General features: G+C 35.6%; 4 protein-coding genes and 1 long non-coding RNA gene across 8 annotated transcripts; 4 read left to right on the forward strand and 1 right to left on the reverse strand.

Annotated features, from left to right (window-relative positions):
• Positions 1 to 38: 38 nt before the first annotated feature.
• On the reverse strand, positions 39 to 4,457 carry LOC113689958 (putative beta-glucosidase 41). 4 transcript variants are annotated; one of them, XM_072051384.1, is made up of 14 exons: positions 4,228 to 4,457; positions 3,535 to 3,599; positions 3,342 to 3,408; positions 3,105 to 3,163; positions 2,391 to 2,466; positions 2,174 to 2,245; positions 2,001 to 2,088; positions 1,633 to 1,888; positions 1,423 to 1,538; positions 1,091 to 1,314; positions 972 to 1,003; positions 784 to 886; positions 597 to 699; positions 39 to 503 (listed from the first exon to the last, which is right to left on the reverse strand). In XM_072051384.1, exons 5-14 carry the CDS (start codon positions 2,449 to 2,451, stop codon positions 284 to 286), a joined length of 1,275 nt encoding a protein of 424 aa, XP_071907485.1. In that variant the 5' UTR covers positions 2,452 to 2,466; positions 3,105 to 3,163; positions 3,342 to 3,408; positions 3,535 to 3,599; positions 4,228 to 4,457; the 3' UTR covers positions 39 to 283. The 4 variants fall into 4 exon arrangements, with proteins under 4 accessions (XP_071907485.1, XP_071907486.1, XP_071907484.1 ...); XM_072051385.1 differs by having other exon boundaries at positions 4,168 to 4,457; XM_072051383.1 differs by lacking the exon at positions 4,228 to 4,457 and adding an exon at positions 3,695 to 4,161.
• A 4,639-nt stretch (positions 4,458 to 9,096) lies between these two features.
• On the forward strand, positions 9,097 to 11,861 carry LOC140007864 (uncharacterized). The gene is made up of 2 exons (XR_011815324.1): positions 9,097 to 9,603; positions 11,104 to 11,861. It is a non-coding gene; the product is annotated as an uncharacterized lncRNA (long non-coding RNA).
• Positions 11,862 to 15,596: 3,735 nt separating this feature from the next.
• LOC113690398 (large ribosomal subunit protein uL2) lies at positions 15,597 to 17,573 on the forward strand. The gene is made up of 2 exons (XM_072051386.1): positions 15,597 to 16,148; positions 17,038 to 17,573. The coding sequence occupies exons 1-2, from the start codon at positions 15,709 to 15,711 to the stop codon at positions 17,378 to 17,380; spliced, it is 783 nt and encodes a 260-aa protein (XP_071907487.1). The 5' UTR covers positions 15,597 to 15,708; the 3' UTR covers positions 17,381 to 17,573.
• A 2,555-nt stretch (positions 17,574 to 20,128) lies between these two features.
• On the forward strand, positions 20,129 to 22,858 carry LOC113689734 (organelle RRM domain-containing protein 2, mitochondrial-like). The gene is made up of 4 exons (XM_027207494.2): positions 20,129 to 20,452; positions 21,037 to 21,105; positions 21,191 to 21,297; positions 22,577 to 22,858. The coding sequence occupies exons 1-4, from the start codon at positions 20,293 to 20,295 to the stop codon at positions 22,682 to 22,684; spliced, it is 444 nt and encodes a 147-aa protein (XP_027063295.1). The 5' UTR covers positions 20,129 to 20,292; the 3' UTR covers positions 22,685 to 22,858.
• An 875-nt stretch (positions 22,859 to 23,733) lies between these two features.
• LOC113689607 (organelle RRM domain-containing protein 2, mitochondrial-like) lies at positions 23,734 to 26,228 on the forward strand. The gene is made up of 4 exons (XM_072051387.1): positions 23,734 to 23,985; positions 25,112 to 25,180; positions 25,267 to 25,373; positions 25,831 to 26,228. Exons 1-4 carry the CDS (start codon positions 23,817 to 23,819, stop codon positions 25,939 to 25,941), a joined length of 456 nt encoding a protein of 151 aa, XP_071907488.1. The 5' UTR covers positions 23,734 to 23,816; the 3' UTR covers positions 25,942 to 26,228.
• The last annotated feature ends 779 nt before the right edge of the window (positions 26,229 to 27,007 follow it).

Genomic DNA, 27,007 nt, shown 5'->3' on the forward strand with positions numbered 1-27,007 from the left:
AAGAAAGTTTGGTCATAAACCAAATTTATGACCAAAAATGGAAAAGAAAACTCAAGTTTATTAGTGCCATAATTTTCAATATGATAGAATGAAGACTGTTGAAAAGTACACAGGGACTTGAGGAAATTAATAAGAGAAGCCATGGAACTGTTAGACGGAATTCTCTGTCCGTTATACCTAGCCATGGAACTGTATATAAACAATTGAATCGAATCTAATGTATTGCCTTTCTCGTGTTGTATGGCGGGGTACATAGCGTATGCATTTCCATAGTGATGAAGTTCTATGACTGGTATCTCAATGCTGCGTCGGATTGGTATCTCGTTTCTGTTCTTGATCTTAACATATCCTTGAACCACTGAACAGAAGATTTGGGTATTCTCGTAAGGTTATTCTTGAAATCCACGTAATACAATCCAAAACGGACGGTGTATCCCATGTTCCATTCCCAGTTGTCAAGCAATGACCACGCAAAATATCCCCGGACATCACAATTGTCTTGCCTGCATTAGTGCAGCCTTCTGCAGTTAGAATGTGGGCAGGATTGTGTATATCGGACAGAAGCAACTGCAAAAGAAGTAGTCATTTGGCAGTACCTTATAGCAGCTGACAGATTTGAGAGATAGTCCCTGTGAAAGTTTATCCTTTTCTGGTCATTTAAAGCATTCTTCAGTGATAAGTGAGATGCATCATCCATACCTGATGCCAAAATTAAGCAATAGACTGTTATTATAATGATGTCTATTATTTAGATTAGCTAACAACATTAGGAAAAGTTCTCACCATTTTCTGTGATGATCACTGGTGGATTCCCATATCTCTCTTTGATGTATCTCGCCAACTTCCTAATGCCCCATGGGACGATTCGTAGCCAGACAGATGCAGCCTGGAGGAGGATACACCATTAAGGACCATTTTGCACAGATTTTACAAAAGAAAATTTTTTGCCTAATTCAGAAGCTAGAACGTACTCTTTCTCCAATAGCAGCTCCGTGTCTGTAAGCTATTGCCATGGAAGTACTTTAGTACCACATATCAGTATCCTTGAACTTATTCAGTGAGTAGAAATTCTGGTGCCTTGACATCTTACCTGAAGTAATTACAGCTGAATCTGAAGAAGCATCCCGCAATATAAGCTTCCTAAAATGAGTTCTGTCATTTCGGGCGTACAAAGTGGTATAGTGATTGATGCCAATGAAATCCAAGGTGCCCTTCAGGAACTTTGAAACTTCAGGATTGATTTCTGGTAGTCTCTCAGCCACAGACTTCTGCATTGAAAGAGGATAATTCCCAAGAAGAAGTGGATCAAGGAACCTGATTCACTTGTTGTGTGTTACAAAAGACTATATTTTGATTCTTGAATCTTCATCAAAAAATAAATTACACTATACTTAAATCTTATCCTGAATCTAAATGTATTACCATCCAAGAGAGAAGTCTATTGCTCTATTTGAAGCATCCCTGTCCTCGTCACAGTCAGATATCGGTTCATACCACTTGGCATCCAGTACTATGCCAACTTGGCCTCCTTGGCGTTTCTGGAAAAAACAAGAAGGAAAAAAAGAGTGTCCATTTTACGAAGGTAAGGAAAGTATGTATCAGAAACAGCTGATTTATTTGTGCTAAGAGTACCTTGAAGTTTCTGTGGTAGTTGTGGTAAGCAGCAGCATGCGACAAGAGAATGTTGTGAGCTACTATATATGGTTCAACAGATGATTTTCCTCCCTTGCAGAATAAATGCCCCAGGATAGAGCACCTTCCGGGGGCTTGAATACCCAAGTCATAACCTTCAATTGCAAAACCACGAGGCTCGTTGAAGGTCATCCAATGCTTCACTCTATCCCCAAAAGCTTTGAAACAGGTGACGGCATACTGTTCAAAATCCTTCCTGTAATTTAGGAAAAAAAAATGGTAATTTTTTAACTTGCATCTTTGAAATGAACAAGATCATATGTTGACATCGTAAACACAAAAAATTTAGTTGGAGGGGTTGGACAAACACTATTTGATCACTCAAAAATCCACCATATGTTTCCTGAAGCTTCAACGGGAGATCCCAGTGATAAAGAGTAGCATAGGGCTGAATTCCTGATCCAAAGAAACATCAAATTTTGAACAACACACAAGAAAATGGCGAAATGTTGACATTGATAAATCAATTTGATTCGGGAACCTTTTTCAATTAAAGAATCAATAAAGTTGTTGTAGTACTGGATTCCTTCGGGATTTGGTGTACCTGTGCCATCTGCTCAAAAAAAAAAAAAGTTGTCAAAAGCACACAGAAAGAAGCACTAAGACAGTTGGAACGGGACCAAATAAGTAGCTTTTAAGGCGGGCAACATTTTCAAGCTTCAAAGAAAAATGTAAATGCAAACCAAGGAATCTCTTACTTGGGAAGATTCTTGACCATGATATGGAGAATCTATAGGCATCCATCCCCAAATCCGTCATCAAGTCTATGTCACTCTGTTATTTCAACAGCACACCGTTTTCTCAATGTTAGGAAAAGACAAATCAGCGTACTATTAAATTGACTAAAGTGATATTTTAATGCTTCATATGCGTGTGGTGATTGTCAGCATAGGAAGCTATTCTTATTCTTATCTTGTACGAATCGCGATATTCCTACTTTTTATTTGTTGCAGTATTATGAAGTAATTGGGCAACACCTGTCCAAATTTAAGCTCTTATCTTCATGATTCTGGATGTGGGATGTAGCGTTTATCTTAAAAAGATTTCTTGACCCTACAGTACCATTTCTTTTTTCTTTCGTTTTTCTTCTGGTAGCACTTATTTTAGGGAACTGATGATGCTAGAGCATGTATGCAAAATGTAATGCAGCCAATGTGTACATCAGCTGCAGAGCCATTCTATGATGTGCGGGTGACGACTTTACTTTGTTTTGGCTTCTCAAAAAGTTGATCATGCATCATCATTTCCGGTGGCACAATTTTTTCTGAATTACATGAAGCCAAAGGAAGTTAAAACTTGAAAGGGCCAAAAAATATTGAAGGACCACAGAAGAATGAAGAACGATTTAGGTGATCCTCAGACTAACAGTCCAGCATTTACAAATTACGAGTGAATTTGTATTCGAAGTTCACCTTAAATCGATGATACTGATCGACTGCAGTATTTGCATTGCTGAAATCCACAATTCTACCTACTCAGACAGAAACAGGGGATTATTCATCAGCCCGTGGGATTGCCATTTGAGTTAAAAGAGCAAGGAGTTGGACCAATGGCAAGGTCTACCATTTCCCAAGTAAACAACGCCAGTTTCCCTCACCATTCCTTCCACTCCTAATGTATCAAAAGAAGCTTTTTTAGTCCTTTGGTACCTGGTAGCTTAATGAAAGCATCCCATATGCTGAGTCCCTTGCTTCCTTCATCCACAGCTCCTTCAAACTATCACACAGCACACACACTAGATGACTCAGTGATTCATTGATTAATGAAGCCTCTTCTTCTTGCAACATAGAAGAAACAGAATTTTGAAGGGAATTAGCAACTATAGAAGTCACACAAGATCACCTGGTAAGCTGAAGAAGCAGTTCCAAAGGTAAAGCCATCCGGGAAATCATCACGGCTGATGGATTCTGAGTTGAGAAATAGACATGTTAAATAGAAAACAATCAAAACTAATTTCATTGGCGAGTTTTTTTTTTTTTTGAGTCAAAAAAAGAATATTAACTGATGAAATTGATTGGTTTGTGTTTTGGAATGAATAAGGTGTTGGAGTGTATATATAAGGGGTAAGGTGTAGTTATCCCACAATATTTAGCTAGTGAGATAATCATATGACAAGGCGTCCAGGCTTTGTTGTAAAGAAGAAGAAAATGTTGTTGAAGCCAAGAAATTTAAACGAAAGCGACACTAGGCCTTTTCTTTTGACACTACAAGTTAATCTGGAATAGGCCCTGGTGGCTTAGAAGGGTTGGCAGTTGAAGCTATCTCTCCCTTTTCCTTGCACGCTATGATGTGGACTATAACTTCCAAACAAATCTGAAGATGTTATTAATATCCAGTAGTGTTGGGAAGAAAGGGGAAAAAAAAAACAGAATCTTGAAGTTATGAAAACAACTTCAGCATAGTTCCTGGAGTGGAAATCTCTTGGCAACCGTGATTAAGGAGTATAATATCAGTTTCCACCATGTATGCACTTACCAATAGACTATTCTTTGAATAAACGCCAACATGCGTTGAGGTTTATAAAGACTCTTTTACCTGAAAGATTAAGAAGCAAGACGTAGCATTGTGTGGCGTTCGTATGGTTTTGTTAGAGAAAGAGCATCAAAATTGGCAAATAGTAAAAGGATTAGCATGGAGAAAGAAGCTGATGATACTCTCCAGCACCGCTGCACAGCTTTGATAATTCGTGATTAATAGATTATTCAATCGCCTATGTTTATTGATAATTACTGCCTGTTCAAACTTTTTGAGTGGACATCGATGCGTGATTACGTAATAATTTTCTTGAGCAAAAATGCTGAGACGGTCGCCGACTAGGATGAGCAAAACTTCACGTGGACGCCAGAGTTTTCCCATTGCGCAAGCAGGTCGAGATTACGTAATCAGACTTTCAAGTTTAGAATCCGCCTTCAAAGCTCTTGACGTGACAAACGAGCAAAATACATCTCACCCAAATTTAAACACTCCTTCTTATCTTCTGTTGAAAAAAGAAGGGATAATTTCAGATACCTCCCCTGAGGTTTCTGACAGTCTCGCTCCCCTCTCCTGTGATTTCAAAAATACCACAAACCTCCCCTAAAACTAAATAGGCTGTCTCAAGGTAGCTCCAATTAAAAAATACAAACAACAAAAAATGAGGAGTTGGAGAGAGAAACAACTATATACCATAAATGCCCTGATTATCTTGCATTAGTGATTTTATCTATGTGACTAATACTAATTTGCCTATAAACGCCTTACACGGGGTGATCTATGATGTACAATCGGTTTACGAACATGTACATTATGTTATATGTTAGTTACTTTCACGTTTCTATATTGGTAAAAAGATTCTAATTTATCGTTAATTACATTAATTGTGTTTATAACTAACTTCACCAAATTTGTCTTGATAATCACGAAATATTAGCTAACTTGTGACGGTATTTAAGTCTTTTTGGCCATGATGATGTAAGAAATGGGACCTAAAATTCTGACAGGGGAGGTTTGTGATATTTTTGAAACCACAGGTGAGGAGAATGAGACTATCAGAAACCTCAGGGGAGGTATCTGAAATTATCCCAAAAAAGAAAGATCAGATTATGACAAAAAGAAAAAGGGGCAGACATTTAAAATTCATCAATTTGTTATCCAATACCACAGTAAATGTTGAACTTCTCAAATGAACTGTGTATATATATGTCTTTTTGGGCTGAAACTTTGAAATGCTGTTTCATCACGGTCTAGTTCTTGAAATCGCCACCAACCCCTTTTTTTTTTTTATTGACATCTAAAACATGTGGTTCATGTCAAAAAACATAAACTAAGGGCAGATTAAGGCTGAAGAAGGGAGTCAGGCAGCTTAATTAGGTCGTTAGCAAACCATGTTTATCACTGCAATCATTGGAATGAATTGCTATTTGTGCAAAAACTGGAAGGATTTGGACATAAAAGGATAAGAAGATGTCAGCATCCAAATTGCAAGCCCATCTTTTTTGCTTCTAGGCTATTATATACACGCATACTGGAAAAGTTCGTACAATTCGTGCACCTTTCTTTGCGTAATAAATCCTCTGCTCTTAATAATTGGTAGAATCTGGGAAAATTTTCTTATCAGTTATCTCCAGACGACATAGGGCCGCGGTGGGGTGGAAGTTTATATATAGACAATGAATTTGTTGGACACGTTAATGGGTAAAGACAAAGCCACTTCACATAATTTCTCCGGACCGTCGCCCAACCATTCATTTACAAAATACCAAAATTTTAATTGCTCCAAATGAGAAGAAGAACGGAGAAAATGTTGGCGTCAGTCCCAGCACTTGCTTCTTGATCCGGGAATACATTGGAGATTGCCATCAGTTCAGCAATCGTTGAAAGCTACAAATGAAGCGAGAGAACATTCTTGATGTCAAATTAACAATAATATTACATTCTTGCTATTCACCACAAAAGCAAATTATTTTCTTCCTTTCTTAGCTTCAAACGTGGGAGAGGTCTCCGTCTTAAACCGACATATACATTTTTTCGTTTCCATCACTTGATAATCAAATAAATTATTTTTTTCTTTTTATTCTACATAAAATCGATTTTTTCTTCATCTTTTTCTTTGTGGAAGGTAGAGGTGTCAAATAAAATCATTTAATTAATTTTACCCATACCCGTCCATTAATAATTGGATATGGGTACATTAAATTTTTATATATGGATATAAATGGGTTACCCAATTATACCCATTTATTAAATGGGTTTAGCTGGGTAACCCATCTAACCCATTTAACCCATTTAATTTACATTCTCGCTCTAGAAAAATAAAAACCAAGTGAAATCCTCACTCTAGAAGAATCGGTCGTGACTCGTGAGTCGGCAGAGAGCTAATACGAGAGAGGAGAACTTTGAATTTGGTTTTGGTTTTGGTTGCCAGGAATCTTCTCTATTTTGTGTTGAGCCAGTAGCAAACTTTTAGGTTGCTATCTTTTTACTGTCAAGTGGATATTTGTACTGTCACTGGCACTCCTTCAAGCTGCTTACTACAGGCGTTTGAAATGGTCGTATACAGTTGTACGAAGCTTGAGAAGCTGAATGCTTGTTATTCGTATTTATTGAAAATTTGTCTTTATTTGTATGCTAAATGAAGTGATTGATAGTCTTCATAAGGATTTTTAACTATTTTTGATGTTAAGTATTTTTGTTTTATTTATTATATTTATTTGTTGGTTTTTATCTTATCGCTTTATTTCCTTGTAATTTATTAATTTAATCATTTTTTAGCATCATCAATTTATGACAAATTTTAGCTTCCTTTCTTACCTTTTCAAATGAAATTTTAAATTTATAAACGAAAAAATACTAGGGGTTCAAAGTTTTGGATTAAATTTTTTTGTTAACTTTCATATTATTTAGTCCAAAATTTTAGATTCTCATTGTTCAATTATTAAATAATATGTAATTTTGCAACATGGCACGCGGAAGGAAAAAAAATTGATAATTAAACTTATTTGGCATAATAAGTAAATATTTAAAATTAATGATGGGTGTAAAATGGTATAAATTGATAATTTAGTTTACAAAATGAATTTATATGAGCTTGTAAAAAATTAGAATAAATGGGTTATAAATGGATAATTGGGTTACCCAACTCATTTTTTGACTTACCCATTTATACCCATCTAATTAAATGGATATAAATGGGTTGACTCACTTATACCCATTACCCATTTTACCCAACCCAAACCCGCCCAAATCACCCATTTTGCCACCTCTAGTGGAAGGTTGGGTCCATTTAGCTCCCCTTGGTGGACCTTTTCTTGTCTGTTTTATAATCATATTTGGTTCCTTAAGTTTTGTCACAGTATCAATGATACAAAAACTCAATGCACGTGAGGAAGGGTTTTCCTTTGTAAATAAACTTTCCCCTCCCTTTGATTACCATTACTAAAACATTTATTCAATTTGCATCTAAATTTATTAAATAGGGAATAAAATCAAAAAAGGCTTTTTTTTCACCTTAATCATTCTCCTTCATAAAGCTGCGCTTAAAGAAGGGTAATCTTCTATATGTAAATCATAACTTAATAATCAAATAAACTTTTTTTCTTCATTGCCATCCTACATAAGATCATTTTTTTCTTAATTTTTTTATTATACAAAGTTATGACCATTTTGGCTTTATTGGTGGACCTTTTCTTGTTTGATTTATAAGTCATTAATGATATATTTATTTGTTTCCTTAATAATAACTAATTTTCAATATACATGTATTTGTTGTATTTTTGGTAGGATTTTTTTTTTTTTGTCTTTGTTAGTATTGGTACAATAATGCCTAAATAGTACTTGTTTCCTTTTTTTCATATTTGCATTTCCAAATTTACAACCTAAGTTTGGAAATAATGAGACATAATAAATGGATATATTTTAAACCAGCTAATCAAAAGGTATAAAATTTCAAAAAAAAATCCAGAAAAAAGGACGGGGTTCAAAGCTCAATGAGACACTTAAGATGCTCTTGATAAAATTAAAATTTAAAATTTAAAATAATAAAAAATAAAATCCTAGCATTTGAATATAACGTATTTTGTAGCAAGTGACAAGTAAATTGCTTATCACTTATGTTCTTAATTAAATTTTGTCTAAGCAATTTAGGGGATGCTTGTTTCACATATTGGAATCGGAAATGGAAATTGAATCATAGACTCTGGTTTTGGAATTAAACTTTTCATTCCAATATCTAGCTTGGTTCACACATTGAAATTAGCATCATTCCAATTCCTGATGCTTGGTTTGATGAGTGTTTCGAAATTAAATGCAATTAAATTTCAAATTTACCCCTGATATAACAATTCTTATAAAACAAAGGGATAATTGCAGAAACTGGTAGGTTTTGTATTTAACAAAAATATGAGACTTTGTAGATTTTGAAGTTTAAGGAATGGATATTTGAAGTTTAACGACCGTTATACAACTTTCAAAACAAACAAATTCATTCTAAATTTTTTTGGCATAATTTCATAAACCAAATCGCTATCACTTTCACAAAAGTCATATTTTTTCATAAAAGACTAGTTCTTTATGGTTTTCCTCCATTATAAGAACAGAGTACTCATTAACTTTGGAAGTACTGTATATAAAGAACTTTATATAAAGTGGGAATGGAGCTTGGGTTCTTGCTGGTCTTTCGTCCTCCAGCTCGTGTGCAAATCACGTGGCCTGCATCCCATTCATTTAAAGATTTAAAGAATGTATATAAAGTGGGAATGGAGATTGCCAAAACATTGGTCGTCCTCCCATGTGCAGTGCACATGCATATTTTGTAAGAATTTGTTTTTAGGTAGAATTCTTTTGCGTCTTGGAACTCAAAGGGAAAAAAAATACATAAAAAGCTCTTTTTTGCGTCTTGGAACCCAAAAGAAATCAAGTATGTCTATATGAAAAGCATAAAAAATGAACGATGCTTTAGCTTTAAGGGGCTCGAGGCAAAAGCCTCGTTTTATTCACCTCCTTCCTCTCTTACCATTTGCATCTTCTCTTTCTTTTCTCATTTCTCAAAAATCACCATTTGCAACTCAACCTCCTTCATGCCTCTCCATTTTTCCCTCTCTAAAAACCCCAGACAATTGTTATGACCCACTGCCATGATCATCATCTCTTTTCATATTAAACTTCAGTCTTCTACATTGACGGGATAAAAGCTCCCCTTCCTTAATCAATCAATGGACAATCTGGAGAAAAGGGGACGAGAAATTAACCCATCAATCATGCTGAATGCTTTCCTGAAGTCGCCCGAATTTGACTTCAAAGAATCCTTGGAACTAACTTCATTGCCATGGCATATTCCGGCAGTCTAAGCTTGCTAGGGCTCTTGAACGACACCAAAGCCATGAAGAGAAAGCGAGGGGAAGTGAAGGGGTGAACGACACCAAAGCTTGCTCTCAGGTTAGGTTTTGTGCGTCTTTTCTTTAAGCAACCAGACCTTTGGATCTTAGGTGCTTAAGTTCATGTTGTACTTTACGTACTCAACCTCTGAATAACTGGCTTACTATCACAGTTTCCCTCATTTTTTTTGTTTCTATAGAATGGAAATGGTTATTTGGGTTGCCATGGATTAAATTTAAAATTAATAAATGTTCTGACTTCTGATATGGGCAGGGCTTGCTTGAGGGCCATTGTAATTGATTTTTAGATATTTTTTGTTATCTAGAATGCTTAAACATTTATTACTTGCTTCTAGGAATCTAACTATTGCTTGCTTTTACCCTTGTATCATCTGTTTTTTACCTTAGTTTGCTGCTATTGGCTATTCGCACATTATGGGGCCTTTGCGACATTTTCGTCTTTATGGAATCATCCAGTTTTATGAAATGAGTGGATAGAGTAACTGGAGGATGTTATTCATGTTTGCTTCCATTTTTTTCCCTGACTTCAAATATGCTAAATTGATTTTTCCATTACATGACATTGGATCTAGGATTGGTTGCATAATTTCACCAATCTTATTAAATTTCTGAAATCTAAACATGATATGCAAGCCTACAAGATATTTGCGAACAGATGGACTAAAATTGCAAGATTGTTTTTAGGCAAGTATTGATGCAAGGTGATCAGATCTACTTTTTCAGTATTTCAATAATTCTGAGCAGTTTAGACTTAGTCATAAAAGGTATTCATTGGTGTGGCCTAATTTTCGTCTGTACAAATAGGATTGATAATGCTGTGAAGAGTCGATTCTCTACCATGTAAGAAGAAAGCAAAACATAAACCAGCAGCTAATAGCACAACCTTCATAAATCCATTTGAATAACAAAAAGAGCTCTCTCTCCAAGTCGTATCAATACAGATGGGTATCCAGGAAATTGCAGGACCCCTTAAAAAGATGAGGTATTTCTGGTGCAATAAGCTTCACATTTTTAGATTAACATCACGATCAAATTTAGGTACCAATAGTTTGTTATTGTAATTCAGTCCTTGAACCATGAAGCAAATTTGTTAAGCGTCTTCCTGTTTCTCCTGAAGTGCCATTGGTGGTATATGCGTATGTAGTTGTGTTTTCACTTGTTGCTTTGCTATTAGAGTCCTATATTTGCTGTTCGGTTGACAATGCAAACATGAACTATTTGGAAGTTTTGCAGTCTACCTTTCATCGAATTTCTTGTTTAAATTTGAGGGATTCTGACTGAAAAGATTTGCATTGTGTTATAAGGCTGTAAATATTAGCCAATATACAGTGTAATAGAAAATTACTTATGTTTGTTCTTGTGTTGCTACAAAGGGTGAGCGCTGCCTATTAGTTTTGGATATAGATTTTAATCCATTATTGTAAATATTAAAATTCTTAAATTGTTTTTTTACTCCACGCGTGTTAAATTTTATTGAGCTATGTTATTTTCCCTGTTGCTATCTTTTTAGTTGCATCTATTTTACTCAATAACTTTACAGAAAATCAAATCCATTAGGAATGTTGTGCTTCATGATGAGTCAAGCTAAGGATCCTTTGCAACGGTTTCCTTTTGGAATTAGTTTACTTGGAGAATTAAGGAAAGCGAGTGGAGCTGGTGGAATGTGTCAGCAGTGGTCTCAGCAAATTAATACAGTCCAAATTTGGGTATTGATGAAAGCGAACTTTGATGGAGCTGTACTTATTAACTTGGTGGCACGTGGGATTGATGTGATTGTTAAGGCAAGCTTATAGTGGTTATGGCGAAAAGGTTTGAAGGTAAATCCTGCCTAGAGCTGGTGAAAATGGAGGCAACTACGGCAACAGTGGAGTTGTGTGCAGTACCAATGGCTCAATTGTGTTAATGGAGAATGATCCATTGAACGTTACAGGGCAATTTAATTCCAGATCCAATGGCTCAATTGTGTTATGTAGAATGATCCATTGAACGTTACAGGGCAAGTTAATTCAGATGGGAATGATTTGTCACTCTTGCTACATTTGATACACATGTATTTAGATTAGCTTCTTGGTTTTTTTAACTTTCTCAGAGTTGAGCGAGGGTAAAAAACAATTGTAACGGAGCAAGCATGAGTTTTGCTCAATTTCCAAAGATTGTGGCCAACTTGCAAGTAGGATAGACTGATCAGCTTGCCAGTGTAAAATTAGTTGTCATGTTAGCTACTATTTAAATTAAGGATAATTGCTTTTCTTATCAAGATAGATAAAATAAAGTTTGGAATTATTTGCTTTTAGACAAGTTTCATTCTTGTTAATCGTTTACCTATACCACCATTGACCCATTTGTTGGCTTCGAGGTTGCATCCATCTTTTGCTAAGATGCTTCATTATAGTACCGCTTCATTCTTTCCTAAGGCCTAAAACATGTGTGCAATTTATTTTCAACTACTGAATTATACTACCAAAAAGTATTCTCCTTAAGAAATTAACAAGTAATTAAGCACAATTTTTGTCATTATTAACTTTTACTGGGCATATTCAAAAATATTTTTCCACCGTGCACAAGCACGGTCATATTTTGCTAGTTTTCTTATAAACAAACTAGAGGGAAAAGCCCGCACGACGCGTGGGAGTTTAATGCCTATAATTAAAGATGATTAATAATTATTATTTGGTATTTTGTAGTATAAGAATTGAAGTATGACAATTTTAATATATGATATTAAATAGAAAAATCATAAGTTACATATTGAGTTAAAAAATATACTAATATGCAATGAAACAGAATTATAAGATATGATCAACTACTTTGCACCTAACCTAATAAAGTAAAAGACCTACTTATATCTGCTCATGTACTTTATGGATATTAAAATCTGTTGTTTAGTTTGAATTTGATCTTAATATAAGGGCAGTTTATCACATTATCGTGTCATATAAGTGAGATTTGAACAATAAGCATATTTGAAAAAAATTATTGCTAGTGGAATTTCGATTCTTGCAAGCCAAATTCTTAAATTTATATTGATTCTAAGAACATATCATCATGAGACCTCCACATTCACCAATCAATCAATTACGATTTATTGTATAATTTAGAACATATAGTTAAGCATCTCCTTCTCGATATGGATTACAATAACTAAATATTTTTGATCTAGTTGCAAAGATATACAATAACTAACATGCTAATTTAAAGGAATAACCACATCAAATAAAGTACTAAGACATCTTAGACCACTCAATTCAAGAAAACAATTAAAAGTAATGAAGTACATACTTTAGATTTGCAACCAAATAGTTCTAAGTAGATAGCTAAACCTATTGGCAAATCAAATGAAGTGAAAAATTTGCCTAAATGGAATCATCAATAAAATAGCCAACAATTTGAAAATTATCATAACTAATAGTTAAAACAACAAAAATAGATGCAATCTGCATATGAAAAAATTTATTATGATAAACTTACTTTAAACCACAAATAATAATTAACAAATGTGATCTCCTCCCTATCATGCCTATCTAACATGGACAGTTGAATTAAAATACTAAAAAATTATCGCACATACAACCATCAAGATTACAGATTTTTTACAACAAAAAAGTAGATTGGTTAAAGAAAACATGCCTATTGAGATTTCTTACAACCAAAAAGTAGATTGGTTAAAGAAAATATACCTATTGAGAAAGGTGTTGCAAAATAGGGAAGAGGAGTGGCTAATGTAGCAACATCCGAATTTAATAGGTTACATGATTATGGTGGAAAAAAGTTGTAAGTAAATGAAATGAATTTGAATAGATGGGGGTAACGGCCAAGAAAGAAAACTTCTCTACTAATTGGCATTAATTGTGTTTTAATATCTATATATCATAAGTTTGCAAATAACTGATGAGAAATGCTTTAGAAAATTAAGAGACTTGGATGTTAATACAATTAAATGATTAGAAGGGCTTTTATGTAATTTCACTAAAACACAAATTGAATTTAGTTATACCTAGTGTTCAATCGGATATCTGTCACCCCTAATTTTAAATGTCTAAAAGGACATCTAAGTAATTACAACAAAACTAAATTAGCTATAATGACTTGTATTCAATACTTCAATTGCACTTCAAATACTTTTACATTCCTAAAATAGCCCTAGCCTTACGGTTGAAATCCAAAGAACATCTTTACTCTCAACTCATTCTTATATAGTATAAGGATAATAAGGTAATAAATGATTAAAAGGACTTTTATGTAATTCTACCAAAACACAAGCTTTATTCAGTTGTACTTGATACTCAACTTGACACCAAACATTGTAACATACCAAACATGCCCCTAACCTTAAATGTCTGAAAGGTTATGTAAGTAATTATAGTGAAATTAAAGCTATAATGACTTGTACTCAATGTTCCAATTACTCTTCAAATACTATCACATTCTCAAAATAGCCTCACCCATGCGGTTGAAATCTAGTCCTAAACACATTCTTATATAGTATAAGGATTTATTTATCGGATAAAATAAAAATAAACCTGTTCTCCAATAAAACACCAACTCTTTATGACTTTAGAATGAAGGGTTACAATGCTGCTGTCTCTATCACCATCAACTTTTGACTCTCTATTTCTTCCGTTCCACCCAACATCAGAACAAAAAAGATTTCACAAAAGATCAAACCTTGCATGAAATGATCAACTATAAAGCTTTATTAATATGCCAACCGCAACTATGTTCAAATGCTATACTGAGCAGGTTCTTAATATACAAAGAACAATTCGTACTAAAATTTCACAATTAATTCACAGTAAATCATCATTCCTGTACTGAATAAGACCCCTGAAACGAAGAGATTTTTAATATACTGAGCAAGTTCTTAATATACAAAAAATAATTCGTACTAAAATCTCACAATTAATTCACAGCAAGTCATCCTTCCTGCACTGAACAAGACCCCTGAAACGAAGATCTTTGGGTTGAGGTTTGGGTTGAGGTTCTTAATATACTGAGTAGGTCCTTAATATACAAAGAACAATTCGTACTAAAATCTCATAATTAATTCACAGCAAATCATCATTCCTGCACTGAACAAGACCCCTAAAGCGAAAATCACAAACCCCTTGGATTTGGGTTGTGGGTTTTCTTCAATTTTTCTTAGAGATCTTTCTGGTGGAGATCTTGTTGAACAATTTGTCCACTGAAAATATTTGCCCATTATTAATCCATTTAGATCTACTTTAGATCTTTTTTTTTTCAAGACATTTTGGATTACAGATGAAGACTATATGATGAAAAAGAAGAGATAGGAAATCTGACGAAAAAGAAGAGATAGGAAATCTGACGAAGAAGAAGAACAGAAGGTGCGGCATGTGATGGAGAGAAAGAGAGGGTAAATCCGTTATAAATGTTGTTTGAGGGAATAAGTTGAGGGTTTTGTCCAAAACCTCCTAATTTGCTTGAAAATGGGATAACTCCGATTTTTTAGAAATGATTCCAAAATTTGCATTCCAATAGACTTAACCAAGCAATAAATAAGGGGTTCATTCCTTTATGTGATCCCAAACCCTTTAACCAAGCAACCCCTTAGAGTTACTTTTTTTTTTGCCAATATTTAGAGTTACTTAATGAGTAATTTGTTATACACTACCAGTGTATAATTTTTTTTACACTTGCAGATTTAGATTGTGTCAAATAATATGAATTCAAATCACATACACTGTTAGTGTAAAAAAATTCAATAGGTGCTAGTGTAAAAAATTCAATACACTGTTAGTATATAAAATTTAATCCTTACTTAATTATTTACCATGTCTTATTTTCTGTTATTAAATATGTTTGAACATTAAGGTCTAAATCCATTCAATTTAAGGGTTGAATTGGTTTCATAAACATATTGCTTTAGACTAAAACGGAAAAACCTCCCTCTCAACGCTGTATACATATGGATATGGGCCTATGTTCGCACGCCGAGATAATCCAGTTGAAGGTAGCCCATCACTTAAACCCAACCACCCACTATGGCAACCCTAACCTTTTAAGCATCCCATACATTTTCTGCGCTTAAAACCCTAGGCAGAACTTTGCTTTTCACTCCCCTCTGCTCCTCCAACTTCTCCCTCAGCCGCCCCATTCCCCTGTCCCCTCAACCCGAACCCCCAAAATGGGTCGTGTGATCCGAGCTCAACGTAAGGGAGCATGCTCCGTCTTCAAATCCCACACCCACCACCGCAAGGGCCCCGCCCGCTTCCGTTCTCTGGACTTTGGCGAGCGCAACGGCTACTTGAAAGGAGTCGTCAACGAAATCATTCACGACCCGGGTCGCGGTGCCCCGTTAGCCCGTGTCAGTTTCCGCCACCCTTTCCGTTACCAGCAACAGAAGGAGTTGTTCGTTGCCGCTGAAGGAATGTTTACTGGGCAATTCGTTTACTGCGGGAAGAAAGCTACTTTGATGGTCGGAAATGTTTTGCCCCTCAGATCCATCCCTGAAGGAGCTGTGGTTTGCAACGTGGAGCATAAGATGGGTGACCGTGGTGTCTTTGCTAGAGCCTCTGGTGATTATGCTATTGTTATCAGTCACAACCCTGATAACGGAACCACTAGGTATTGAATATATCTGTATTGTTTCTGGGTGGATGGTTGATCTGTAGGCTTGCTCGTGGTTGATAATACGTTTGTGTGAAATGCTTCGAAGGTGATGGATTTGGGTGGTTTATCTGCACGAGTTTTTGATGGTTTCGGAAAAAATGGAATAGATTTTTGTGATTAGTCTATGCATAATTACTTGTTATTTGGGTTTTATGAGGAAAGCGTGTAGGTTTTATCTTTGTTCTGATTTTTCTTTATCTGTGATGGTATTCAATGAGATGGTTGACGTTAGACATTATGTTTTAAGGGTTTGTCTGGATGGCAAAGTCTATTGTTGTATCGGGCTCTAGTTCAACTTTGTTAGATAGGTTGCTTGGAAGTTCGTTGGTTTTTGCGTTATTGAAGTGGTAAATGGTTTAGATAACTTCTTATTGATATTCCTATGCACAATATGTACCACTTGTTGTAGGTACTTGATAATTATGGTCATACTTCTGTTTGCTCTTTTGCTGTAGTGTGTGTCTCTTTATATTAGTCGCCTGCTATATATTATTCTGATTGCAAAAATTTTTACATTAGGAACATGAAGTTTACCCACCTTATTTGTGCTGCTTTATTCCTCAATACTTCAGTTTTTATGTTCGTAACTTTCTTTGTTAAAGGGTTGGATTGGTGAATTTTTTTAGTATATAGAGGTTGGAAATCATTCATTTTGCTGAAATGTTTGATCAGCGTATTTGCCAGACTGATTTGTAAGCGACACAGTTTATTATTCTTGCCTTGGCTGTCAGATAATAGGAAGACTCTCTGCTTTCATTGTGCTGTTAACTTGCTTAAGTTGTGGAAGTGACATTTAATCCTTTTCTGGCCTTCATCCCCATGTTGACGCTGGTTATTTTGACAGGATCAAGCTTCCATCTGGAGCTAAGAAGATTGTGCCCAGTGGGTGCCGTGCTATGATTGGTCAGGTTGCTGGAGGTGGACGTACTGAGAAGCCCCTTCTTAAGGCTGGTAATGCTTACCACAAGTACCGTGTGAAGAGGAACTGCTGGCCTAAGGTTCGTGGTGTTGCTATGAATCCTGTGGAACATCCTCATGGTGGTGGTAACCATCAACATATTGGTCATGCTAGCACAGTTCGCCGTGATGCACCACCTGGTCAAAAGGTTGGTCTTATTGCCGCACGTAGGACTGGTCGTCTCCGAGGTCAAGCTGCCGCTACAGCTGCCAAAGCTGATAAGGCTTAAGTGAATTAAAGGATGCAGAGATTTTATTTTTGTTATCATTTTCCGTTGTGTTGTGTTCTAGAGAGACTTGCCTATTCAGTTCAGATGTTGACATTGTCATTGCAAGAGTATAGCACTAAATTTTGGTTGGATCTTTGGTTATGATTTTTGTTTCAGCGGTTCTTATTAGATGAATGTTCCATATTTGGTTCAATTTGTTGGCTTATGGTGTTAAATAGTACTTTGAAAACTGTGGTGCACCTAATGCAATTCAAGCCGGTGACTAATTGTTGCATGCTGCAGTATGAGTGTCTGTAGTAAAGAGCTGTTCTCTCTGAGGCTGCAAGGAATTCCTAGAAAATGGCAAATTGGCTCTAAAACTTTGTCCCCAAAAGAAAATAAAAGGTTCTTTCCTAAACCCTTTGCAGCCCGTAGGTTGATGTTGGGATAATTTACCCTAGTCAAGAAATGCAAGCTGAAATATTTCTGAGGAGTCAAAATTGCTTCCGGATTCCGGAAGATTAGCCATTGAGTTTGTTTGGATAAGAGTTTATTTGGACGATTTATTTGAGATATTTACTGTAGCACCTTTTGTGATGTGATGTGTGTGAGATAAAAAGATGATTGGGAAGATAAAAAGGTGATTGGGATTTGTGAGGTAAATTGAGTTGGCTCGGTTACAACTTGGTCGACTTATCTTTCTCAAAAAGTTTGAATAAAAAAAGGGTTAAAAACACTTTATTCCCGAGAAAATGGGGAATAGCAACACTTAGGGTTAAAAACACTTTATTCCCGAGAAAATGGGGAATAGCAACACTTAGCCTCCGTAATGAAAATAATAGGTTGAGAGTTGAGAATATTCCGTTTGGTGCTTGTGTCAAGCATTTCATTTGAAAAAAGATAAAAAAATAGGTTGCTTAATTATGTTCACAATTCCACTCTTATGTTGTAGTTTTATATTTTGTCAAATTGATCTTATGGTTATAATTTATAAGACCTTAATATATATAAATAGATTAGTCCATGGTATATATTAGTATGTAATATTTAATAATATACATCAACGCATAAAATTCGATAACTCGATCTCAGTAGTCAAGAATTCGGTAATCGAATTTTAGCATCCACGTTAAATTATTTTACCAAACCTTAATCGGGAATTTAATAATAGAATTTGAATATCTACCTCCAAACTGTCTGTACCAAACTTTGGATATCTATGGATTTTATCAATTTTCATTTGACAAATACTTGATCTAGATTTTATCACCAATTTTTTGATATTTTTTCAAAATTTCAACACCTTTTGAATATGTATTGTTTATGATGAAAACTTCAGTGCTAAATACAGCTTCTATTCCTCAATAGATGTCCTTTTATAAATCACCATTATTTATCAATAGCACGAAGGTACATTAATATTTATCAACAACATAAGGGTAAAATTGTCAACACATCTAAGCTATCCATTTTTCTCAATAAATGTTCTTATTGAATTATAGTTATTTATGAAACACACAAGGGTAAAATCGTTAACATATTTAAGCACTGCACCTTTTGTTTTTTTTTTTTTTTGTTTTTTGTTTTTTTTTGCATTTTCAAAGAAAATCCTTGCCTAAACAGAATATTTGAAATAGGTAAAGTGCCTATTATTTTAATTGAGAGGGGCAAAGTGATATTAGTCCAAGAAAGAAGAAAAAAAAAAAAAAAAAAGGTACCAAGTGATACGACATTCAGTCTCATGCTATAAAAATGCCAAGTATTGCTAAACTTGTCCGTAAATTATTTATACTGAGTATGAAGGAAGAGCCATGAGTTTGGTATAAAACATTTTCTATCACTTTTTATAATTTCAACTTTGCCCTTATAATTACTTAATTTTACCTTTACTATCTAATCATATGTTGCCCCATATTATCAACCAACTTATCCACAACTGATTTTCACCTTAACCATCCAAACTACATAACCACCCATTAACTGTTACAATCTCCTATCAAATGATTCTTTCATATGCAAAATAATTGTTCCTAAATTGCAGGTGTGTGTCCTTAGAACTTGTCATTACAAAGGTCCAACCAATGGCCCGCTTCCACCTGAAGAGAAAATGAAACGAATGAGTTTTTTTTTTTTAAATGTCAAGGCAAAAAACCATTGAAGCCTGTCTCGGACCGATTTTGCACTCAACGGGACAAAGATTAGAATCCTCTTACGATTTTTACAACATCGACATTCTTAAAACGTAAAATTCCCTATTGAACCTCTGAGGTAAATAAAAATGCGACCACGTGAGATCAGAAATATAGCAGATTACTTGATTGTAAAAGTTCACAACAAGTCATGTTTTCGATGGTAAATCACGTTTTAAGATCAATAAAAAAACTTATTTAAAATTATCATCATAATAATAGCAGTGACACCAATAATAATAATCGAAAGATTAATCTTTCCTACACTGTCAGCATTGAATAAATAACAAATATACAATATTTGAATTTAAAATTCAACTTTTGCATATATGTCGTAGATTCAATAATAATAGTATATATATATTGTCAGTATATATAAGATTTACTTATAATCAAATAGTGATTTTCTACAAAACTTGGGCACAAAAATGAAGAGTTAAAATACATCACGAAAGTTGATTCTCCCTAGTTTTCTAATTTAATGCTGTATGGTACTCTTAAAAGTGTTGGCAGCCCAAATCTGCATTTGGCCCATATGAAGGTTTCTAAAGTCTACCTTCGCGCAACCGCAAGAAAGTGAAAAAAAAAAAAAAAAAAAAAGCCAGAAATCTGCAGAATTGTGTTTTGTTACCATATCAGTCCGACGTCGTAACGTGATAATAAAAGCCAGAAATCCCTGCTGCTCATCATATTCATTTGAGAAATCAGTCGAAATCAGAGCTTAAACCCCGGCCCAAACCTCTGATGGCGATGAAGGCAGCAGCTATCAAGTTGAAGGCCGCCGCGGCGCCTAGCACCGGTTTTAGGGCTCTTCTATTCTCGACGTCAAGATTCCCATTTAATCAACCGTCCCCTGCTCAGAAGCCGCCTCCTGCTGAACCCTCCACCAATCTCTTCGTTTCCGGTAGCTACTCTTTATCTCTTGTCATTTGCCAAATTAACTTTGCTTCTTTACCTATTTAGTTAAGCATTAAAGTATTATTACTGTTTGTTTAATGCCCTTATTTTTTCCCCTTTTACTTTCTCAGAAATGATTAAGCAGAGCTTGTACTTTACAATTTATATACCTGAGCTTCCATTTATATGCGTCATTCATGATTTTCAATATTAATTTTACTAATAATGTTGTTTCTTAGGTTCATGCTCACGGACAAAACTCCTATCTGATGCCGCAGTCAAATGTAAATAATCAAGTTATTAATTGGAGATACTATAGTTTTAATTAACTGCAGATGAGATCAATCAATCGGCATTCTTCCCTTGTTTTTGTTTAATTTTTTCTTTAACTCTTTGGAAATTTTATGTGTTGTAGCTGGCTATCCTTTTGATAGTAGGATTAAATGATAGGCAATGTGGATACTTAGGATGCATTTCAAGTCAATCGTTTCCGTTTTCCGATGATAACCAGAATCCGCTGTTGTGTTTCATCTAATTGTGCTGTGATATGCTGGAGAGTCTGAAATGCATGACAATATTATACACTTCCAGGACTCAGCAAACGTACAACTAATGAGGGTCTCCGAGGTGCCTTTGAGAAGTTCGGAAATGTGGTCGATGGTAAGTTTGGATTTCAGGTTGTTAGACAATTGGTTCTGCGTAATAGCCTCACACAGAGCATGATATATTTCTTTGCCTTTTGCAGCAAAAGTGGTCTGTGATCGAGTGTCTGGATTTTCAAAAGGTTTTGGTTTTGTTAGATATGCAACTTTACAAGAAGCTGAGGCTGGTATTAAGGGCATGGATGGCCAGGTCAGTTGACACAATATAAGCACTTTTTTGTTTTAATTTCACAGAGAATTCCTTGTGTTGTAGCCAAAAATATGATCCAACATTCTCTGGTAGAACTGGACTTTTATCTTTTTGTAAGCATCCCATTTTGCTTGGATGTGTTTATTAAGTAGAGGAAGAAGCCTTGTCAAGGGTGGTTTTGGAAGTGGAGAAAAAGTTACACATGTCTTATGGACTAGGGATTTTTTTTTCTTTGGAACTATGGATGAATGAATTATGAATCAAAATAAATGGAAAGGGTTCTGTTGGTGATAATATTATCATAGGATCTCTAATTTGGAGACGAGAGAAGCGATTGAAGCAGTAAGAAATTTCCTGAATGTTTTCACTTAGAGCACTTCTTCTATTGTATAAAATGTTTCCTTGTTGAGCAAGTTTACTATGGTATAGCTACAATTGACATTTTCCTTTATTAGAAATCTTCATTCCTCACCTTGGATCTGATTCTTGGATGTGCTTGCCGTCATAGGTGATAGGTGTGTCTCATATGAGAGATGATCCCCAAATCCCAAGCAAAGAAGCTCTTTTGGGGTAAAACATGCAGATAATTGATTAGGGTAGGAAAAATTAATTAGAAACACATTGAATCTTCTAAACAGTGTGAACTGTTATTTCATTTGTTTCTCTTGGGTTTTTACTTGTGTTTGCTACTTCAAGTGGTGTCTAGATTTGCTATGTTGATGGTCTGGCCAAGTGGTGGCCCTGGTGCTGCAAAATGCAAAGAAAATCGGTAAGAAGAGAAAGTAGCAAGCAAGTGAAAGAGTGGGAATGGTTGTTGAAAGTGATGGTAGTGACGTTTAGGATACGGTTTTCTTCAAGAAGTTCTAGATAATTCTACTATTCACGTAACATCAATAATTCAACAATTTAAGTAACAGGAATAAGACACTTTCCCAGAACAAAGCACAAGAGCACTTCTAAGATGCTGCTATTGCTGTTAGAGTGTACATTGAACAAAATGCCTTAAGCTACCCTTGTTGAAAAGGAATAGCAAGCTGGAGTCTAAAGCAGGACACAAGAGGGGAAAAAAGGTAACCGAAAAAAGGATGGAGTTCAATACTGAACTTTTTCTATTAAGGTTGTTATTTCAAGAATTCGCTTGGCAGACAGAGCATGCAGTTAGTTAAGGCTCTTTTTGTTCTCAGTCCAAAGTCAATTAGGCTTCTAGTTGAATGACAAATATTTTCCTGCTAATGTGTAGTTTACTTACAATTGCTCTCTTTTAACTTCTATTCTGTAGTTTCTGGATGGCTGGGTTATCTTCGCAGAGTATGCAAGACCAAGAAATCCTTCTCCACCAACTCAAAATGGTGCTTCAAATGGTTTCAGCAGCACTAATTTTCGATGATGAAGAAGATGATGAATCCCGGATTGAACTATAGCATCCATTTGGTTGACAAGGAGACAACCGGATTGTTTTGTATTCGAGATGAAAAAGAACTGAATTTGGTACTTTTGGTCTAATTGAAGTCCTTTAAAACATCAATTAATTGAAGATATCGATTCTTAGTTTCCTCCTTTACCAGAATTCTCGGCTGGATACTTTCTTTTTTTTGGAAGCAATAGTCACCTATACTTCAAATCGTGTCTTAGTGCGGTCATCTTGGCTATCCTTCACCGTCATTGAAGCTTGTTAGAGCTGTTCTTTCTACTAAAGATAGCTCTTCTCTATATTACCTTGATGTCCTTGACTTGCGCATCGGAATTACGGAGCGTCGGTGATGAGTATTTCTATGGTATTCATACCCATTTCAGTCATTCTGAAGTCGCAACTGAAGGTGTTTGCTATTAGTAGGTCGAAACTCGAAATACAGGCAATTTGAATTTCATCTCCATATGTTCTTTGTTAGCCCTTGCAAAGGGGATGGCAGAACTGTTCCATTAGGAGAAGTGGTTGATTTAATGATTTTACGAGATTCGGGCAGGAAAACAAATTGCAAATTTTTTTTTTTTGGGGTGCAATTTACAAATTTCACAACTCTTACAAATTTTTATCATAAGAGATGCAAACGTTCTCCTCATAGGGATATTGCAGTTGTGTATTATTTTCTTACAGATGCAGACCGATCTCTTTAAAGATCAAAATTCTGTTATCTTGTGAAGCTGCATAAGAAAATTTACTTTATCTACAAAAATCAGAGAAAAATAATTCCATAAACAATGAGTTGCAAAATATTTAATGCTTAGAAAGGGGAAAATATAAAGTGGGCCTTCACCACGAACATTCTCTTACTGGGCCTTAAAGGGTGTTCTTGAAGCTCATTTATGGCCCATTAGAAGATTTTTTGGATATTAATTTTTAATCCACAGACTGTTAAAAAAAAAAAAAAAAAAAATTTCCAATGGACTGCTGCATCTGCCAGCCGACGTCGTAATGACTATAAAACTCATCATTTCCCCAAACCTCATAGGCCGTGCTAAAACCCTGTCTAGTGACTGTATCAGGGTATTAGCAGAGCTTAAACCCCCCAAAAATCGAGATGGCGTTGAGAGCGGCGGCGAAGACAGCTGCGACGGCGGCCACGGCTGCGTCGCCGAGGGGTCTGAGTTCCCTTTTATTTTCCACATCAACCTTTCCATTCAATCTACCGCAGTCTCAAACGGAGAAACCTCCTCCAGCTGAGCCCTCCACCAATCTCTTCGTCTCCGGCAAGATTCCCTCTTCAATTTCTGCTGAATATGAGTCTTTTTTTCTTCTTCCATTTCTCTCCTTACTATATCGTTGTCTGATTTATCGTTCCGCACCCGTTAATGGGTTTAGTTTTACTTGCTAAGAAATTATTGAAACTAGGGTAATTTAAGAACAGCTGATTGTTGGATTAAGGGGCTGTTGGATTTGAAAGATTGGAACCTTTTTGTTGTTGCTATTTGCCTAATTCATTCGTTGATTTTCAACTTTTTTTTGGGGCCTAGCCTGCTTATGTTGTAGTAATTTGTTCTTTTCTGTGATGCAACAAGGAATTTAAGGTGTCCAAATGAATATTTTCGGTTGAAGCTGATAAGTTGGTTAGAAACTAGGCCTTGAAAAATTGAATTTAGTCTTGGTTAAACTTCCATGAGAAATAATTTGGTACAGCCTAGCTAGTGTTTGTAGTTGGCTTACAGTCTACTGTCGGGATTGGCAGACAATTTGCCTGACAAATTTCGATAGCATTTCCAGTGAATTTTTTTCCAAAGCTCCTATCTTTTGTTCTTGTGTTGTCTGAAGCTTTTATTCTGACAATATTGATAAGTTTATGATCTGTGCAAACTTGGACTGAATATGCAATTCTCTCCTTTTATAGCCACATCTGGTTTTTGGCAGTTGAGTTTCGTATTTTAAAACTTCTTTTTCTTTTGTGCCTTGTCCCTCAAATTTTGGTTAAATGTATCAACTCCTGCCTCTTTTTTGAGCCTTGACCCTCAAACTGTCCATTGAGCAAAGTCTGACTTTTTTCAATGTGTTTTTAAGATTCTAAGGTGCTTTTGTAACTGGATGTAGTTTTTCTTCTCCTTTTCCTGTCTGCATGTATTGTATTGTCGAGTCCTTCTGCCTTTCCCAGAATAAGACTTTCCCTCTTTTAGTTTGGAAGAGAGGGTGGAGGCTCGTCAAATTTGTTATTATTGTGTGGTACAGATGCATGATGCTTCTGGACTGCTTTTTTTTTTTTTTTTTTTCTCATTTTAGTTTTAATGATTTGATGAATTATGTTGCTCATCTTTGCGTGTGTTTGTGTTTGTGTGTCTTTCTACGCCTCAGTAAAGGTATGATTTATTGTTTCTTTAATGCTCTCAGGCCTCAGCAAACGTACAACCACTGAAGGTCTCAGAACCGCCTTTGAGAAGTTTGGTCAAGTGGTTGATGGTATGTTTTCTTTTCACGCTAGTGGAGAACTGGGGTTTAGAATATCCCACATGGAAGATTAACATGCATTTACTTGCCTTTTTCAGCAAAAGTGGTAACTGATCGTGCATCTGGTTTTTCAAAGGGATTTGGTTTTGTTAGATATGCATCCTTAGAAGATGCTGCTGCCGGAATAGAGGGCATGGATGGCAAGGTTAGTTTGGATTATCTGGGATTGGTTTTTGTTTTTAAGAAAAAGCAACACCGTGTTTGGTGCCCCATAATTCAACAATATATTCTGGTTTCCTTTACATTGACCGATGGATAAGTTCAGGGATTAAATATTCCACAAGCGGGCTTTTGGTCACTGAAACTTTGGCCTACTTACTTTTGAGCCTATTCATTTGTTTGTTTTTTGTCGTTCAACTTGAGCTCCTGGCGCAGTGATTGCATGCCTACATTGGTTACTGCAAAGGTGTAATTGATAAAGCAAAGCCAAACATATAATCAAATTCTGCATTCTTGATCCAAACTAGCAGATGTTCTTTGGCCAACTTTTAGCTGTCCATTTGACAGAGCTTGCTGATTCTAGATAAGGATTTTGAAGGATAAAGTTTTTCTTGTACATGTTTGTCTCATTTGTTTTCTTTTGTAATATCTACTTTTTGTAGTTTTTGGATGGCTGGGTTATCTTCGCTGAATATGCAAGACCAAGAAATACTCTGCCGCCACCTCAAAATTCGTTCCCCCGTGGTGTCAATAACACACGTTTCCAGAGTTGAAGAATCCCTTAATTCAAACATAGCACTGTTCTGGATTGATACAGAGGGAATGTTGATCTTATGCCGTGTCAAAGAGATATAGTCTCCATTCAGTTTAATTAAAACTGCCGATCAAGTAAAGTTACGTACTTTGACTGGTCATATATATTGACTATTGTATTGGACGACTGGATGAGGTTATTTTTTGCTTAAGCTTGTAACAATGTAGCTTAGGAGAATACAATTTGCATTGCATATTGGTTTATACTGCTACTCGGCATCACTGCTCACAGGCTTTTGGAGTTGCATTTTTACCTTTTTGCTATTTGGCTGATGAGCTTGGTACTTATTTATGGCCTAATCTAGTTAAATTCTAGAAAGCTTGTCTTTTATAGGGAAAGGGGGTAAATCAGAAGTGTTCTTATACATTAAGCTTCATTTGGTTAGACATGCACTCTGCCAAAAAGTTATTTTGTTATCTTATGTGGAATATAGGTGTGAATTATCTCTAAGCATAGATGACCGCAAGGAATCAACATCTGTAAAGATGCGTGACGTTGGAGTATCACTTCATGTTCTAAGTGGTTGATGGCCTAAATTTGATGCTGGATTTTTGGTTTCAATTGTGGAGGGCCCTAACATTCTACCGTTTTGGGCCGTTACATGGGTGTCTGATTGCTTGCATCTTTATAGGCGACCCAGCACGCCAATGCTTCTTGGCCCAATAGCTCTGCATATTCTGTTTCACCTCTGTTGGAAATCGTGTGACGCAGAGAACAATTTTTTCCCCCTCCGCAAACAGATATTAAGTTTACCGATAACTATATGTTTGTTGATATCTAGATTTGTACGAATTGGAACATTTCTTGTCACAATTAAAATCTAATTTTTCACAATTGACACGGTTTAAAGTGCATTGCTAGCTGCGAAAGAGATGCTAGTACTCGGGGCCATAGAATTTCCTTGTTTCTTATGATTTGTTTTTGTCCCTATTACAGTTTCCAGATTTAAGTGCGGGGTGAAGTTTGTTGGAAGGGTAGTTTATCTCAGTTTATACTCGTGATAAACTGATTTGCTAATTTTGCAT

Source organism: Coffea arabica, chromosome 5c (assembly GCF_036785885.1).
Source record: "Coffea arabica cultivar ET-39 chromosome 5c, Coffea Arabica ET-39 HiFi, whole genome shotgun sequence".
In the NCBI taxonomy this organism is placed as follows: domain Eukaryota; kingdom Viridiplantae; phylum Streptophyta; class Magnoliopsida; order Gentianales; family Rubiaceae; genus Coffea; species Coffea arabica.

Excerpts from the sequence above, each read along its gene's own strand:
- LOC113689958 (XM_072051383.1), bottom strand. The coding sequence starts at position 3,800 with ATGATTATCTCACTAGCTAAATATTGTGGGATAACTACACCTTACCCC. Across the intron at positions 2,089-2,173 it reads TGATTCTTTAATTGAAAAAG|GAATTCAGCCCTATGCTACT; the intron begins GTTCCCGAATCA and ends TCTTTGGATCAG. Across the intron at positions 1,539-1,632 it reads ACTACCACAGAAACTTCAAG|AAACGCCAAGGAGGCCAAGT; the intron begins GTACTCTTAGCA and ends TGTTTTTTCCAG.
- LOC113690398 (XM_072051386.1), top strand. The coding sequence starts at position 15,709 with ATGGGTCGTGTGATCCGAGCTCAACGTAAGGGAGCATGCTCCGTCTTC. Across the intron at positions 16,149-17,037 it reads CCTGATAACGGAACCACTAG|GATCAAGCTTCCATCTGGAG; the intron begins GTATTGAATATA and ends TTATTTTGACAG.
- LOC113689734 (XM_027207494.2), top strand. The coding sequence starts at position 20,293 with ATGGCGATGAAGGCAGCAGCTATCAAGTTGAAGGCCGCCGCGGCGCCT. Across the intron at positions 20,453-21,036 it reads CACCAATCTCTTCGTTTCCG|GACTCAGCAAACGTACAACT; the intron begins GTAGCTACTCTT and ends ATACACTTCCAG. Across the intron at positions 21,106-21,190 it reads GTTCGGAAATGTGGTCGATG|CAAAAGTGGTCTGTGATCGA; the intron begins GTAAGTTTGGAT and ends TGCCTTTTGCAG.
- LOC113689607 (XM_072051387.1), top strand. The coding sequence starts at position 23,817 with ATGGCGTTGAGAGCGGCGGCGAAGACAGCTGCGACGGCGGCCACGGCT. Across the intron at positions 23,986-25,111 it reads CACCAATCTCTTCGTCTCCG|GCCTCAGCAAACGTACAACC; the intron begins GCAAGATTCCCT and ends TAATGCTCTCAG. Across the intron at positions 25,374-25,830 it reads TAGAGGGCATGGATGGCAAG|TTTTTGGATGGCTGGGTTAT; the intron begins GTTAGTTTGGAT and ends TACTTTTTGTAG.